The following is a 15,476-nucleotide window of genomic DNA, read 5'->3' on the forward strand; positions in this document are numbered from 1 at the left end:
TGTGGATTTCACAAGTTTCAAAATCTCCCCTCCCCCCACCGCATCCCAAAACCAGTCCAACTCGTCCCTGCCTCCCTAACCTGTTCTTCCTCCCACCTATCCCCTCCTCCCACCTCAAGCCGCACCTCCATCTCCTACCGACCAACCTCATCCCGCCCCCTTGACCTGTCCGTCCTCCCTGGACTGACCTATCCCCTTCCTAACTCCCTACCTACACTCACCTTTCCTGGCTCCATCCCCGCCTCTTCGACCTGTTTGTTTCCTCTCCACCTATCCTCTCCTCTATCCCTCTTCTATCCGCCTCCCACTCTCTCCCTATTTATTTCAAAACCCCCTTCCCCTCCCCCTTTTCTGATGAAGGGTCTAGGCCTGAAACGTCAGCCTCTCTGCTCCTATGATGCTGCTTGGCCTGCTGTGTTCATCCAGCCCTGCACCTTGTTGTCTCGGATTCTCCAGCATCTGCAGTTCCTACTATCTCTAAATCCAGGATAAGATTGATTACTACCTAACTGAGTGAAGGAGACCTTAAAGGCATTAACCTATGACCTAGAATGGGCACATTTGTGTCCCATAGTTATATGAATGAAGACTGGAATTTGGATAATGAGATGCTTATGGCATAAAGATACATGCTGTATGCTTGAGAGTTTCACTTTAGTTTAGCAGAGGTGAATTTCTCCCTGCATTGTTTGAATAAAACAATTGAAAAAATCTGTACTCAGTCTCCAACAAATGATTACTACAAGAGACTACACATTGTTTATAATTCCCATAAAACGTCTCATTTCACCGGCATTTTGTGGTTCACATGCCTCAGCTATTGCTTCATTGTTGTCTTTTGCTACATTGATTCTGAACTTTAGATCTGTCATGTCCAGCAAGCTCCTGTCTACATTTATTTTAAGCCCCTCTGATTGTAATCTAGCCAATACTCATCATAGCTTCTTGTCATGTTCTTCTCTATTGGCTCCATGAATACTTATGTCATCTGAGATATTGCCCGTTCCTGGAATGTCTCATATTACCTTATGGATTTTGTGTTAGTAAATCTCTGGTGCCACACTGATACCAAATAGCCAATTATTGTATCAGTAAAATCCAAGTGGGTATCCCCATTTTAAGTTGAATTTGGAAAATACCTTTCTTGTTCTACTAACGGTCAAATTACATAGTGGCGGTTGGTTAATTTGCACCTGAAAATGTCCAAATCATCTAAGAAAATTCAATCTCAGGGCTGACCAATCCTGGAAAAGTGACCTGTCAGTTGAATAGACAGAATCAGTGAAGAGTTCCTCTTCCAGGACTGGTTCTCTCTCATATTTGCTGCTGATAGGTTCATAGTGAACTGAAGTACTGCATCCAGTGCTGAACCAATGTCACTTACAAATTTAACATAACTTCCTTACTCCTCGTACTCTACATACCTACTCATAACGCCTCGGATGCTGTATGCTTTATAAACCCCTCCAGCAACCTGGTCCTGCCATCTTCAAATAGTTATGCAATACGTACCCAAGTCCCACTGCTCCAGAACATCCTTTAGAGTTGTATGTTTTATGCTGTATTATCTCCTCATGTTCTCCCTTCCAAAATGAATCACTTCACATTTCTCTACATTGAATTTCACCTCTTTAACCGTCTGCTCAATTCACGAACTTGCCTATGTCCTTTTGAAGTTCTTGGCTATCCTCCTCACATTTGTTCTCACACTTTGTTTTCTGTCACTAACCAACTTCAATTTTTGCTAATTTAATACCCACAATCACATGAGCCCTACTTTGTATAATAATCTATTCTGGTACCAAAACAACTTTAAAAAAACTTCACTTACCCACCTACTTGTTAACAACTGCACTAATTTCTCATCTCATCTGACATTAAAATAACATTTTTAATGCAGTAAAAGGTCCCAATGTGTCATGTCTTGGGTGAATACTGCACCCCTAACCAGAAATAGAAATTGATTGTTCAATTTAAACGGACTCCTTAATGGGTGGGTCACAATGACCAAACAGATAATGTGTCTCCTATTACTTGCATGGAGTTTCTGGCAAGAAAAAGGTTCAAATTTAGCTCAGCAAGTGTACATTTTTGTTTAAATTCTACATGAGTCTCTACCCACCATGTTTGATTTGACTCCATAGCAACATATCCTGTACCTTATCCAGTTTATCTAGCTTCCTTTCAAATGTACCTACACAATTCATTAATATTCTTTGCGATAGTGAATTTCACATTCTTACCAGCTTTTCTCCTGAATTCCCTATTGGATTTACTGGTCACTAACTTATATTTATGTGCCTAAGTCTTGGTCTCCTTACAGGTGGGATCATATGTTTTATTTCTAGTTTATCACACTCTTTCATAAAGATCTCTATTGGATTGATTGCTAATTTTCTCTTTTCTGGAGAAAAAAGTGCTAGCTTGTTCACCCTCCCCAATAAATATTTGCAGGTGTGGTCTATCAAAGGTTAACAGATCTTCCTTGATTATAAATTCTATTCCTGTAAAAATGAACTCATGTTTGGTTTGCTTCTCTTTTTACGGTCTCATAAATAAGGTTTTGGTTTTTATATGTACACACACCCTTTTGTACCCACACCCAAATGCTGGCAAATGGGACTAATGTATTTGGATATCTGGTTGGCATGGACGATTTGGACCGAAGGATCTGTTTCTGTGCTGTACACCTCTATGACTCTGAGTCATCAAAGAATCGAGTCTGATCTAAGGGAGGGGATATATTCTGCAACTGAACCTATACACTAATAAGAAAGCTGTACTTTCACTGAAGGGAGCTGTTTAAGTATGTCACCAAATCTTACCAGACTATAGTGCTGCTCTCTCATTAGAGAGATGACTGGTGGTGGTTCAATCTGAGGGTCATCACACCTCAGGCACAGGCAGAGGGTGAGCAGGAGAATCCTTCATGGTAACGTCAGTCAGTGCACAAATTGAACACATGCTGTTGGCCTCACTCTGCATTACAAACCAGCCATCCAGCCAACTGACTCACCAGCATGGCAGTACAGAACAACTTGTAGTCCCAAAGATCCACCATTCCCCAGAAACAGAAATTGATCAGCAACGACACTTATCAAAGCATCAGCACTCGCCATGTAAACAATCTCCACGGAGAATGAAGGTCACCCTTGAATTAGAATTAGGTTATACTGTCACATGTACCCAAGTACAGGGATACAAGAGTACTGCGAAAAATGTACAAAGTTGCCATTTCTGGCGCCAATTTAGGTAGAAAGGTGCCTAGGTATAAAATCTTAGGTACAAATTTGAAAAATAAAGGAATAAAGTTAAAAGTTCAGCTTTTTGTCCTTCTAAAGCACAGAAATAGAGAAAAAAAAAAGCAGACAGACAAGTCTGCGCTGGGCTTTAACTTGAGCTGGGAATCCGCGCTGGGCTTTACCTCGAGGCCAGGAGTCCACATTGGGAATCCCTCAAGTCCACACTGAACTTCACATCAAGCCCACGCTGGCTCAACTTGCCACCACCAATGCTGTCCACAGACAGGAGGTAAGTAGAAAGGAAAATAAAACATGAAAAGAGAACAAAAAGGATGGAGTGGAGCAGCTCCAGCTCAGGAGCCCTACTCTGATGCCATCTTGTAAGGAACAAGTGGAAACTACTCAACAGTCAATGTGTATCATTAGGAGACATGCATGACTTAAAGATTTATGCATGCATTGCATGTGCAGAGGCTGATGGAAATAAACTGACTGAAGTTAACGCTCAAGTCAGTTTTGCTAATGCATGATAATTTTCTTTCCGACAATGTCGAATTGGGTAACTTGGGTCAAGTGCGAGTGCATGCTTTTGTTTTGCTTTTATACAAAAAGAGATATGTTTGGAGAAAAAACAATTATAGTTATTTTAATCTGTAGAAATGCAAATATACCCAGCGCATACTGAGTGTCTTGCAGGAATAGTGTTGTTGCTACCTCTGCTGGCAGTGTCTTTGTGTGCTGTCAGTGGCAACCGTGAAACACACATCACTTGGAACAATAACTCACTTAGAGATAGTAAGAACTGCAGATGCTGGAGTCAGAGATAACACAAGAAGGGAAGAAGGATTCCGACCCGAAACGTCAACTTTCCTGCTCCTCTGATGCTACCTGGCCTGCTGTCTTCCTTCAGCTCCACACTGTGTTATCACTTAGTGCAATATTTGTTCCCATGCAACACCATGAATGTTATCGCTATTAACGCATTTGTGTACATCATTAGCTAACGCATTTCCGAATTATAACAGAGGCGGCGCTTCAAAAGTACCCAATTGGCTGTAAAACAGTGAGTGGCGGCTGGTGGTCGCGAAAGGTGTCATGTAAATGCGGTTTGGTCTTTTCCTCTTTCCTTCCTTCCTCCTCACGTCAGGCGCGGCGATCCTTTACCAAGATGGCGGCAGCGTCTCTATCATAAACAACGTCGACCCCAGAGCGGGAGTGTTTCCGGGTTGATTGTGGTGTCCCGGCTGAAGCGGTTGTCGCGGGTGCGGGGGAGAAGGAAGAGGCAGCTCAGAGTGAACTTGAACCTGGATCGGGGACGATGTGGGAGCAGCGGGATCGGTGAGAGCTCGTCCCGCTCTTCTGGTCAGGAGCGTTGCGGATCTGGGCGATGACGGTGCGAGGCCTCCCCGGCGTCCTGCTGCTGCTGGCGGCGGCTTTCTTGGGAGACGCGGTCGCCGGCCGCCATGATGATCGGTTCGGTAAGAGGACGGAGTCGCCCCTACGGAAACACTGATGTTGTGGTTTACTGCGGCTCTCCTTCGGTTCTGTTTGTCAACAGAAAGAAGAAGTTGTTACGGGTGGTGTGATCTCTTTTTCTTTCTTTAAATCTCGCGAAAGTGACAGCACTTTTAGTGCGCTACACTCGGGCAACTTCTGATTTGAACTAATATTATTATTGGAGGGCAAAGAGTTAACAGCGTTATCCTGTGGTTTGTGTTAAATGTTCTGGTTCAAATCGGTCCATCGACAAATAACTTTCGCATTTCTCCTGAATAGCTTCACCACTTCCCGTTAACTGATGGCCAAAGTTGTAGTTTTTCTAAAGTCCGTTTACTTCAAGATTAGGGCCCCCATAAATTTGGGATTTAGAATGTTACAGCTTTTTTTGGGCCAGTGTGTCTGCGCCGGCTCTCTGAAGAGCTACTCCCTTAATCTCATTCCCCGCCTTTAGCCTCGCATTATTTTCGCTTAAAAAAAATAGCTATCTTGATCTCCACTGAACCTGCCTCCTCCACACCCTGCAGTACATTCAAGATCCTAATCCCTAGCTATGCATAAAATATTTCTTCCTATGACCGTTGCTTTCAGAATCATACAGCACTTAAACAGACCCTTTGGTCCAACCAGTCCATGCCGACCATAATCCCAAACTAAACTAGTCCTACCTGCCTGCGCTTGGCCCATATCCCTCCAAACATTTCTTCTTCATTAACTTATCCAAATGTTTTTAAAAATATTGTAACTGTTACCTGTATCCACCACTTCCTCTGGAAGTTCATTTCACACACGAAACACTCTGTTTAAAAAAAAAAGTCCCTCATGTCTTTTTAAAATCTTTCTCCCCTCACCTTGAAAATATGCCTCGTAGTCTTAAAATCCCTCACCCTAGGGAAAAAAAATCTGCCATTCATCTTATCTGCACCCCTCATGATTTTATAAACCCCTATAAGGCCACCTCTCAACCTTCTCCGTTCTAGTGGAAAAAGTCCCAGCCTGTCCAGCCTCTCCTTATAACTCAAGCCTTCCATTCCTGGCAATACCTGGGTAAATATCTTATGAACCCTCTCTAGCTCAATGATATCCTCCCTCTAACAGCGCGACCAGAACTGTACACAGTATTCCAGAAGAGGCCTCACCACTGTCCTGTACAACTTCAACATGTAGTCCCAACTCCTATACTCAAAGGTCTGAGCAATGAAGGCAAGCTTGCCAACCATGTTCTTAACCAACCTGTCTACACGTGATGCAAACTTCAATGAATTATGTACCTGAACCCCTAGGTCTCTGTTCCACAACTCCACCCAAGGCCCTACTTTTAATTGTATACATCCTGCCCTTGTTTGTTTTACCAAATTTGTCGAAATTAAACTTCATCTGTCACTCCTCAGCCCGTTGATATAATTGACCATGATCGCTTTGTAATCTTAGATAACATTCTCTGTCCCCTTTGCCACCAGTTTTGATGTCATCTGCAAAATTGTTAACCATGCCTTCTATACTGTCATCTAAATCATTTATATAAATGACAAACCAAAGTGGATCCAGCATTGATCCCTGTGGAACACTGCTGGTAACAGGCTTCCAATCTGAAAAACAATCTTCCACCACTGACTCCTGCTGTTAAGCCAATTTTATATACAGTTGGCAAGCTCACCCGGAATCCCATGCGATCTAACTTTACTAATTAATCTATCATGTGGAACCTTGTCATAGGCTTTAGTAAAGTCCACGTAAACAACATCTACCACTCTGCCTTCATCAGTCTTCTTGGTTACTTCCTCAAAAACTCAATCAAGCTTGTGAGACATGTTTTTCTTTGCGCAAAACCATGCTGACTATCCTTGATCATTCCTTACCTCTCCAAATGCATATAAATCCTATCTTTCAGAATCACCTTCAACAACTGCCCCATCACCAAAGTCAGACTCAAATCTATAGTTTCCAGGCTTCTCCTTGTATCCTCCCCCTTAAACAAAGGCACAAAATTAGTTGCTGCCCAGTCATCTGGCGCCTCACCCATAGTTATAGATGATACAAATATTTCTGCAAGGGGCTCTGCAATTTTCTCCCTAAATTCCCACAACATCCTGGGATACACTAGTTCAGGTCTGTGATTTATCTACCTTTACATTTTCTAAGACATCCAGCACTTCCTCTTCTGTGAACTGTTTTCAGAACATCAATATTTCTTTCCCTGAGTTCTTTAGCCTCCACTTCTTTCTCAACGGTAAAAACTGATGCGAAATATTCATTTAATATCTCTCCCATTTCCTGAGGTTCAACAGAAAGATGACCTTTTTGATCTTTAAGGGACCCCACTGTCTCTCTCTAGTTGCTGTCTTGCTCGTAATATACTTGAATATCTCTTTCGATTATCCTTAGCCTTAGCAGATCAGGTTATCTCATTTCCCCTCTTTGCCCTCCTGCTCTCCATCTTAGGAAAGCCCTTACAGTCTTTACACAGTTCGGAAGATTCATTTCAACCCAGTTGTCTGTATCTAATATATGATTTGTTTTTATTCTTGACTAGAGCCTCAATATCTTTATTCATCCATTGTTCTCTAATACTACCAGCTTACCTTTCACTCTAACAGGAACGTAATAACATAGAGACATACAGCACAGAAACAGACCATTCAGTCCCACTCGTCCATGCCCACCATATATGTTAAATTAATTGAGTCCCATTTGCTAGCATTTCGTCCATACCCCTCTAAACCCTTCCTATTCATATACCCAATCCAGATGCCTTTTAAATGTTGTAATTGTACCTGCCTGCACACTTCATTTGGCAGCTCATTCCATATGTGCACCACCCTCCAAGTGAAAAAGTTACCTCTCCGGTCCTTTTTAAATCTTGCCCCTATGAATGCCCTGTAGTTTTGGACACTCCTCCCCCCTCCAACCCGCTAAGAAAAAGACCATGTCAATTCACCTTACCCATGGCCCTCATGATTTTATAAACTTCAGTAAGGTCACCCCTCAGCCTCTGATGCTCCAGGGAAAAAAGTCGTCTTCTTATAGCTCCCTATAACTTTGAGCAACCCTAATGCAGCAAGTACAACTGGATACATTTCACATCCAGGGAGCTAACACAAACATAAGGACATTATGCCCAGGTCAAGAAAGAGTGCCCAGCCATCGGCTTTGCTTGTGAACGTTTTCATCGATACATACTTGGAAGAGACAAAGTGCCAGTCGAAACAGACCACAAGCCACTTCAAAGCATTTTTCCTTCAAGCTGCTACTATCTGTTCCAAAGCAACTGCAAAGAATGTTACTTCAGTTACAAGATCATAGAATCTCTACAATGTAGAAGCAGGCCATTTGGCTCATTGAGTCCATGTTGACCCTCCGAAGAGCATGCCACCCAGATCCACCCTCCTACCCTATCCCTGTAACCCTGCATACCCCAAGGCTAATCCACCCAGCCTACACATCCCTGGATCCTCTGGGCAATTTAGCATTCTTTGTCATTGATCTTAAATTGTTCTGTTTCTAGATTGTTCTGGCAATGGATACAGTTTCATCCTATCTAAGACTCTTATGATTTTTGAACAACTCTTTTAAATCTCCACTTTCAGCCCCAAGTCCTCGAAACTATCTGTATACTTGACCCTTGGAACCATTCTCCTAGACTTTTTGTTTTGATCTTCTCTAATGCCTTCGCAACTTTCTGTAATGTGCTGCCCCAGAACTGTGTACATTATTTCAGTTGAGGCTGCACCAATGTCATTGTCTTCTAATATCTTTGGACCCTTAACCTCTCTTTATAAAGCTGAGAATACTGTGTGTGTTATTAATCACTTTGTCAACCTCTCCTGCCACTTTTGATGTTTTGTGTATGTGTACTGTTGGCTGTTCCTACTACTGCTCCTTGTTGTAGTATATGTTTAATTTCTGCTGCATCTCATTTTAACTAAACCGAATCACTTCACACTTTACCTTTGAATTTCATCTGCCACGTGTTCATGCATACCAGTAGACTATGTCTTCTCAAAGTTCATCACTATCCTCTTCACAGTTCACATTTTGCCACCTGCAAATTTTCAAATTATTTTGTATATCCAAGTCTATATTTATTAATACATCAAGAAAAAAGGGGCTCTAGCTTCAGCTCCTGAGGGCATTGCTCTATTTTACTTCTGCTAGTCTGTAAAGCAACTGTTTCTGTCACTCAGTTAATTTCATATCCATGCTGCTACTGATGCTTTGATTCAGTGTGCTCTAAATTTGCTGATAAACTTGTTTCAAAAGGCATTTAGTAAGTTGCCATGAAGTCCGTGTTCACCACATCAACCATATTATCCTCCTCAGAAACCTCAAGCAAGTTTTCGAGCTTGCCAAATCTATGCTGCCTTCAATGAATTTATCTAAGGAAAAGTGACTGACTGTTAATTTTATCATGAGTTATCACTTTTAAGAGCCCTTCCACCACTGAGGTTAAGCATTTTTTAACAAATGTGTAACAATTGCAATTTTTCAGTCATCTGGTACCACCCTGTATCTAAAGATTAGAAGTTATAGCCAGGGTCTCTGCATTTTCCACGTTTACCTCCCTTCGTATCATCAGTTGCAAGGTGAGAGTGATTGGCCTTGAAATTAAGGTAGCCTTTAACAGTCTGGTGACAAAGAGTCCTAACAAAATTGTAGTAGTAATTGAGGAAAACGTTTGACTGATTGTAGTCATTCCCAGCATAAAGGAAGAAAGCTATATTTGGGGGACAATCATATCAACCTCAGACATTAGCGCAGGATTTCTTTAGTGTAGTGTTCGAGGCCAAATCATCTTCAACTACTTCGTCAGTGACCATTTGCCCATAGTAAGATCAAAATTGGGGGTGTTCAACATGCAGTGCTGAGTACCATTTTTGACAATGCTTACATTGAAATAGGCCATGTAAGCAGAACCTGGACTATATTCAGGCTTGAGCTGATAAATGGCAAATAACATTTATGTCATACTAATTAGTACACGATCTTGTCTATAATCTTTGTTAATTTTTAGCATAATCATTGTCTCCACTGCTTCCTGCTTCACTGGGTAGCGTCTTCTTTGTGAAGACAAATGGAATGTTTTCATTAGGGACCTCAACCATACCTCTTCCCTTTGTACATAAATCTCCTTTTATATCCCTAATTGGGATACAATTGCCACCCTTTCTTTCACATTCCAGCAAGGTCGTGAGTTTTTTTTATATGTGTGCAATGGACTTGGTCTTGTGTTTGTGAACTCCTTCGTAACCACAAATGAATTTTATAAAAAGTGATAATATGATAAATTACCCTGAGCATTTTGGTTTCTCACAATGGTTGCATGAATACGTTGAAGTACGCCCACCCTTGAAATTAATGGCTAACAATGTAAGAGTAAGTGTTATTGCTTGTGTCATAAGTGGTTTGTAACCTCTCTTTGCTTGTTGTAATAAACTGCTGAAGGCTATGCCATTTCTCTTCCTAACTCAAGAAAGTCATATGAGGTTAATTAGCTTTATTAAGTTGAATGATAGAATGAATTGTGATAAGGCATAGTTTTTTAAGCTGTCAAAAATTCACTTAGTCTTCGTGCCATCTGTGCTTTGAGTTGTAACTCTGAATTAAATTGTCAAGTATGTTGTATAAAGTGTTGGAAATTAGCCAGTATTTAGTCTACGTCTACAGCCTCATTATTGAGCTTGTCAACTAGGTGTAGGTTTAGAGGTTTTCAGTGTCTGATGCATTTCTTGTTAGTCACCTCTGGAAGAAGTAAAATACTTTGTGCAATGTTCTTAGTAGTAAACCAGTCTGTTCTAATGATTAATTTGCAGTTAATATTTGCATCCTGTCTATATTAGAATTATTTCTCTAATAAAAGGTTTGAATTAGAAATGTTTGGGTTGGTACTAAGGCCACAAATACATTGCAGCTTGTAGGTTTTGGTTTTTGAGTGTCTTGGTTTAAGAGTCTTCTCTGTTGAGATTGAGGAATATGAACAGCAATTCAAACAAGGAGCAGGAGAAAGATATTTGGTCCTTCGAGCTGCTCTGCATTACATAAAATTAGGGCTGATCTGATTGTAACCTCATACCTGCCTACCCCTGGTTACCTTTCATTCCCTTGCTTAGCTAGAATCTAACCTTTGTCTTAAAAATATTCAAAGGCTCTGCTTCCATCACCTTTTCAGGAAGAGCGTTCCAAACACTTATGATGTTCAGAGAAAGAAAAATTGCTTTATCCCTTTTAAAAATAAGGGGCCACCCATTTAGACAGTGATCCCGAGTTCTTGATTCTCACTTTAGAGGAATCGTCCCCTCCACATCCAATCTGTCAAAACTGGCCAGGATTTTGCATGTTTCAATCAAGTCATTTCTACTCTTTTAAATTCCAGAAAATACAAGCCTAGTCTGTTCAATGTTTTCTCAAGTCAATTCCCCCTTCCAGGTATTAGTCTGTGAGCATTTTCTGAACTGCTTCTGAGTATTTACATCTTTCTGTAATAAGTACACACCACTTGAGTTGTGGTCTCGCTACTGCCTTGTACAATTGAAGCATATCTTCCCACTTCTGTGTTCAGTTACCCTTATAACATGCTGTTAGGTTTTGTAATTACTTGCTGTTCTTGCATACTAATCTCTTGTGATTCATGCACAGGGACATCCAGATCCCCCTGCGCCTCGGAGCTCTGCAATTGCTTTCCATTTTGATAGTGTGCTTTTTTTTATTCTTCTTAGCAAAATGGGCAAGACCATGTTACTGCAGACCTTTGCTCACCCATTTAACCTCTATATATCTTTTGGTAGCCTCTTTGTGTCATCAACAAACTGGGCAACCATACTTTTTGTCCCTTGATCCACAACATTTATGTAAATTACAACCAGTTAAGATCCCACCATGTCTCCTTTAGTTTCAAATTGGCACTCGACCTTTACTCTTTGTCTTGTTGAATTTAGTAATTTGGTAGGCCCAGAAATCTCTCAATCCCTGTTTTCTGCTCTGTTGAACAGACGTGTTGGGATAATTTTTATACTGACTTAATGGAGGAACAAAATTGTTGTTCTTGAATCTAGATAGGCAAACTATATGGTACTTGCATTTTATAAAAAAACTCTATACCATTTCCTTTTTATTTGTATGTTGTCAGACAGGAGACACTTATTTACTTAAATGGTCTCCAATAAAATTGTGGCAGACAAAACAGTGTTTATTTGGCTGATTGAAGTGCTGTCAACTCTTTTTTTTTTTATAACTTGTCATAGAGTCATACAGTGCAGAAACAGACCCTTCAGTCCAACCAGTCCATGCTGAACATAATCCCAAGATAAACTAGTCCCACCTGCCTGCTCCTGGCCCCTATCCTTCCAAATCTTTCCTATTCATGTACTTATCCAGTCTCTTTTAAACGTTGTCAATGTACCCACATCCACAACTTCCTTGGGAAGTTCAGTCCACGTGCAAACCACACTGTGTAAAAAAATTTGCCCTTCATGTCTTTTTTAAAATCTCTCTCCTGTCACCTTAAAAACGTGACCCCTAGTCTTAAAATTCCCCATCCTCGGTGAAAGACACTATTAACCCTATTTATATCCCTCATTATTTTATAAACCTCTATAAGGTCACCTCAGCCTCCTATGCTCCAGTGGAAAAACTGCCAGCCTTTCTTTGTAAACTCACACCTTCCATATCAGGCAACATCCTGGTAAATCTCTTCTGAACCCTCTCCAGCTTGATGGTATCCTTCCTATAACCGGGTGACACTTTTCCAGAAGAGGCCTCACCAATGTCCTGTACAACCTCAGCATGACTTCCAAACTTCTATAGTCAATGGGCTGAGCAATGAAGGCAAAAGTGCCAAACGCCTTTTTAACTATGATAACAAGGTGTAGAGCTGGATGAACACAGCAGGCCGAGCAGGAAAGCTGATGTTTTGGGTCTGGACCCGTCTTCAGAAAACTGTGTGACGGAAACTTCAAAGAATTACGTACCTGAACCCCTCTGTCTCTATATTCTACAACACTACCCAAAGCCCTACCATTTATTGTATAAGTCATACCCTTGTTTGTTGTACCGAAATGCAGTACCTCGCATTTATCCGGATCAAACGCCATCTGCCGTTTTTCAGTTCATTGACCCATTTGGTCGAGGTCCCTTTGTAATATTAGAAAACCTTCTACCATGCCACCAATTTTGATGTTGACCGCAAACTTCTTGAGCAGTACAGGAGTCTGACACAGGACTGTATGCTGAACAGACAGTTTCCAGGGACAGAAAAATAGATATCAGCTGCTGCTGGAAGGCCACTAACTTGGTGAAGGATGCTTTGACCAAAGCTTGCTGGTCTTCCAGTGCAAAACGTTGTTGATGAAAGAAGGTTGCGAACTGGCATATTCCAAGATCCAGGATTATGTGCTAAGGCTCACTCTAAGGTCTGGGGTGGCCGTTACAGAGACATTATGGGGAAGGGTTACCTTCTCAGGCCTTTGAGTTGTTGTACACCAAAGTACTGGAAAATGTAAACCCCCTCGGGCTGTATCCTGACATTGACTGTGCATTGTGAATGTCACGAATGTTAAAAATGTATTGTAGTACCAAACAGTGGACATTCCTTCCCGGATCAGTTTGCAAATAAAATTTATTTCTTTCACTGCAGAGGTTAAACTTCAGTGTTTTCCATTTGTCACGTCCTTCAACTAAGTGATATTCATTAGTGAAAGATTACATTGGTAATTGCAGGATTCAAGATTTACCCTAGAAACTTGACTGCAAATAACTCTTACCATAGTGATGAATATTTTATCTCTACCTTTTATTGGTTTTGTTTTGCTCCCTGCCTTGATACAAATTGTTTTCATAATTTCTTTCTTGTATTCCAGTTAAGTTACTGTTCAGCTAAGATCTTGGCATCCTGCTTTATGTGTAGTTTAATGAAATGGTACAATCAGAACCAGAGAGAGAGGGAGAAATGTGATAGTGGCTCTGCAGAGGGTGATAAAACAATTTAAAAATATGCAACCTTGTGTTTTGAGTGGTTAAGAATTGTTTTAAATGTTACACATTTGAATTAACAGGTGTACTGTTGAAATAACCATAATGTTAGTATATTGACAAACTTGCAGTGGTGCAGTGGCAGCAGGAGGTGAATCATTTGTCATTGAGTTCTCTGCCTCCATTATTCTCTTATAGTCATTTCTTATAGGTAATCCAGTTTGGTTTCTGATCAGCACTGACTCCTCATGATTTGGGTGCTAGAATATGTGACAGCACTGTTGTCGTTGAAGTTCACTAGGATGTGGTTTGGGATTTTTCTTCGTGTTCAGTGTAACTGAAACCTAAAGTAACATTCATGCCATATGTCAGCCCAATCCTTTTTTGGAGATGAGATTCTGCTGACTCTGCTGTACATTTATTCTACTAGCATGCAGTATTTTACACCTGTCTTTATTAAATTTCATTGCATTATTCTGTCTACTCATTTCATTCCAGTTGAATCTGTAATTTGAGTTGTTCCTCTGCTTTAATTTTGCATGAGCTGAAATCTTGACCAATCTGTATTAAGCCCAAGCCAAATATTGGAAAGATCGACATTTAGTGCCATTGTGTAAATGAATAATATGGTAACAGACAAAATCTGGTAACCCACTTCTTTGTTCACAGATGTCTTGAATGAATGGTTAACTGATTATGACATCCTGTCTTTATCGGATATCCATCAGCACTCTGTGAGAAAGCGTGATGCAGGACCACAGTCCCATGTAGAACAATCAGTCCAATTTTCAGCCCTCAACAGGTATGCACAGAAACATTATTTAACATAGTTCTCATTTTGGTAATAAAAATAACTATGAGGAAGTCTTTGTTAATGGGCATTTACAGGAATGATTATACAATTTATATTAGATAGAGTAGGTTTTGTTTGTGGAAGTAAACTATTCCATTCAAAACCATGCTCATGATTTAAAAAAAATACAAAATATTAAAATAGTTGCCCACCTCAGTTGGAGATAGCAAGAACTGCAGATGCTGGAGCCAGAGTCAATACAGTGTGGAGCTGGAGGAACACAGCAGGCCAGGCAGCATCAGAGGAGCAAGAAAGTTGATGTTTTGGGTCACCCTTCTTCAGAAATGGGAAGGGGGAAGGGAGCTGGGAAATAAGTAGAGAGAGTGGGGGGGGTAGCTGAGGAAAGGTAGGTGGGATGGTGATAGGTGAATGCAGGTAGGGAGTGGTGGGGATTGGTCAGTGGGGTGGATAGGTGGGAAAGAAGATGGACAAGTTGTGTCGGGTCAAGGAGGTGGGAGGGAGGATGGGTCGGGCTTGGGAAAGGTAGTTGGGGTGGTGATAGGTTGGATGCAGGTAGGGGATAGTGGGGATTGGTCGGCGGGACGGGTAGGGGCGGACAGGTGGGAGAGAAGATGGACAGCTTGTGTAAGGTCAAGGAGGCAGGAGTGAGAGGGATATTTGGATGTAGGATGGGGCGGGGGTGTGGAGATTTTAAAACTGGTGAATTCTATATTAAGGCCATCCGGCTATAGGCTCCCGAGAAGGAATAGGAGGTGTTACTCCTCCAGTTTGCGTGTGGTGTCATTGTGGCACTGGAGACATGGCCATCCTGGGCCGCCTCCACTGCCACAGTGACATCACACATAAACTGGAAGAGCAACACCTCCTATTCTACCTTGGGAACCTGCAGCCCAATGGCCCTAACATGGAATTTACCAGTTTTAAAATCTCCCCACCCCTGGCCTCATCCTAAATCCAAA

General features: G+C 41.3%; 1 protein-coding gene across 1 annotated transcript in view; it reads left to right on the forward strand.

The window, feature by feature from the left end:
- The first annotated feature begins 3,218 nt into the window (after positions 1-3,218).
- The window catches only part of LOC109924946 (disintegrin and metalloproteinase domain-containing protein 17), a 45,520-nt gene continuing 33,262 nt past the window's right edge, over positions 3,219-15,476 (forward strand). Inside the window, 4 exon segments of the mRNA XM_048597111.1 lie at positions 3,219-3,282; positions 4,311-4,589; positions 4,592-4,720; positions 14,373-14,505. Coding sequence (XP_048453068.1) covers positions 3,219-3,282; positions 4,311-4,589; positions 4,592-4,720; positions 14,373-14,505 — 605 coding nt within the window.

This window comes from Rhincodon typus, chromosome 5 (genome assembly GCF_021869965.1).
Source record: "Rhincodon typus isolate 14 chromosome 5, sRhiTyp1.1, whole genome shotgun sequence".
Taxonomy (NCBI): Eukaryota; Metazoa; Chordata; class Chondrichthyes; order Orectolobiformes; family Rhincodontidae; genus Rhincodon; species Rhincodon typus.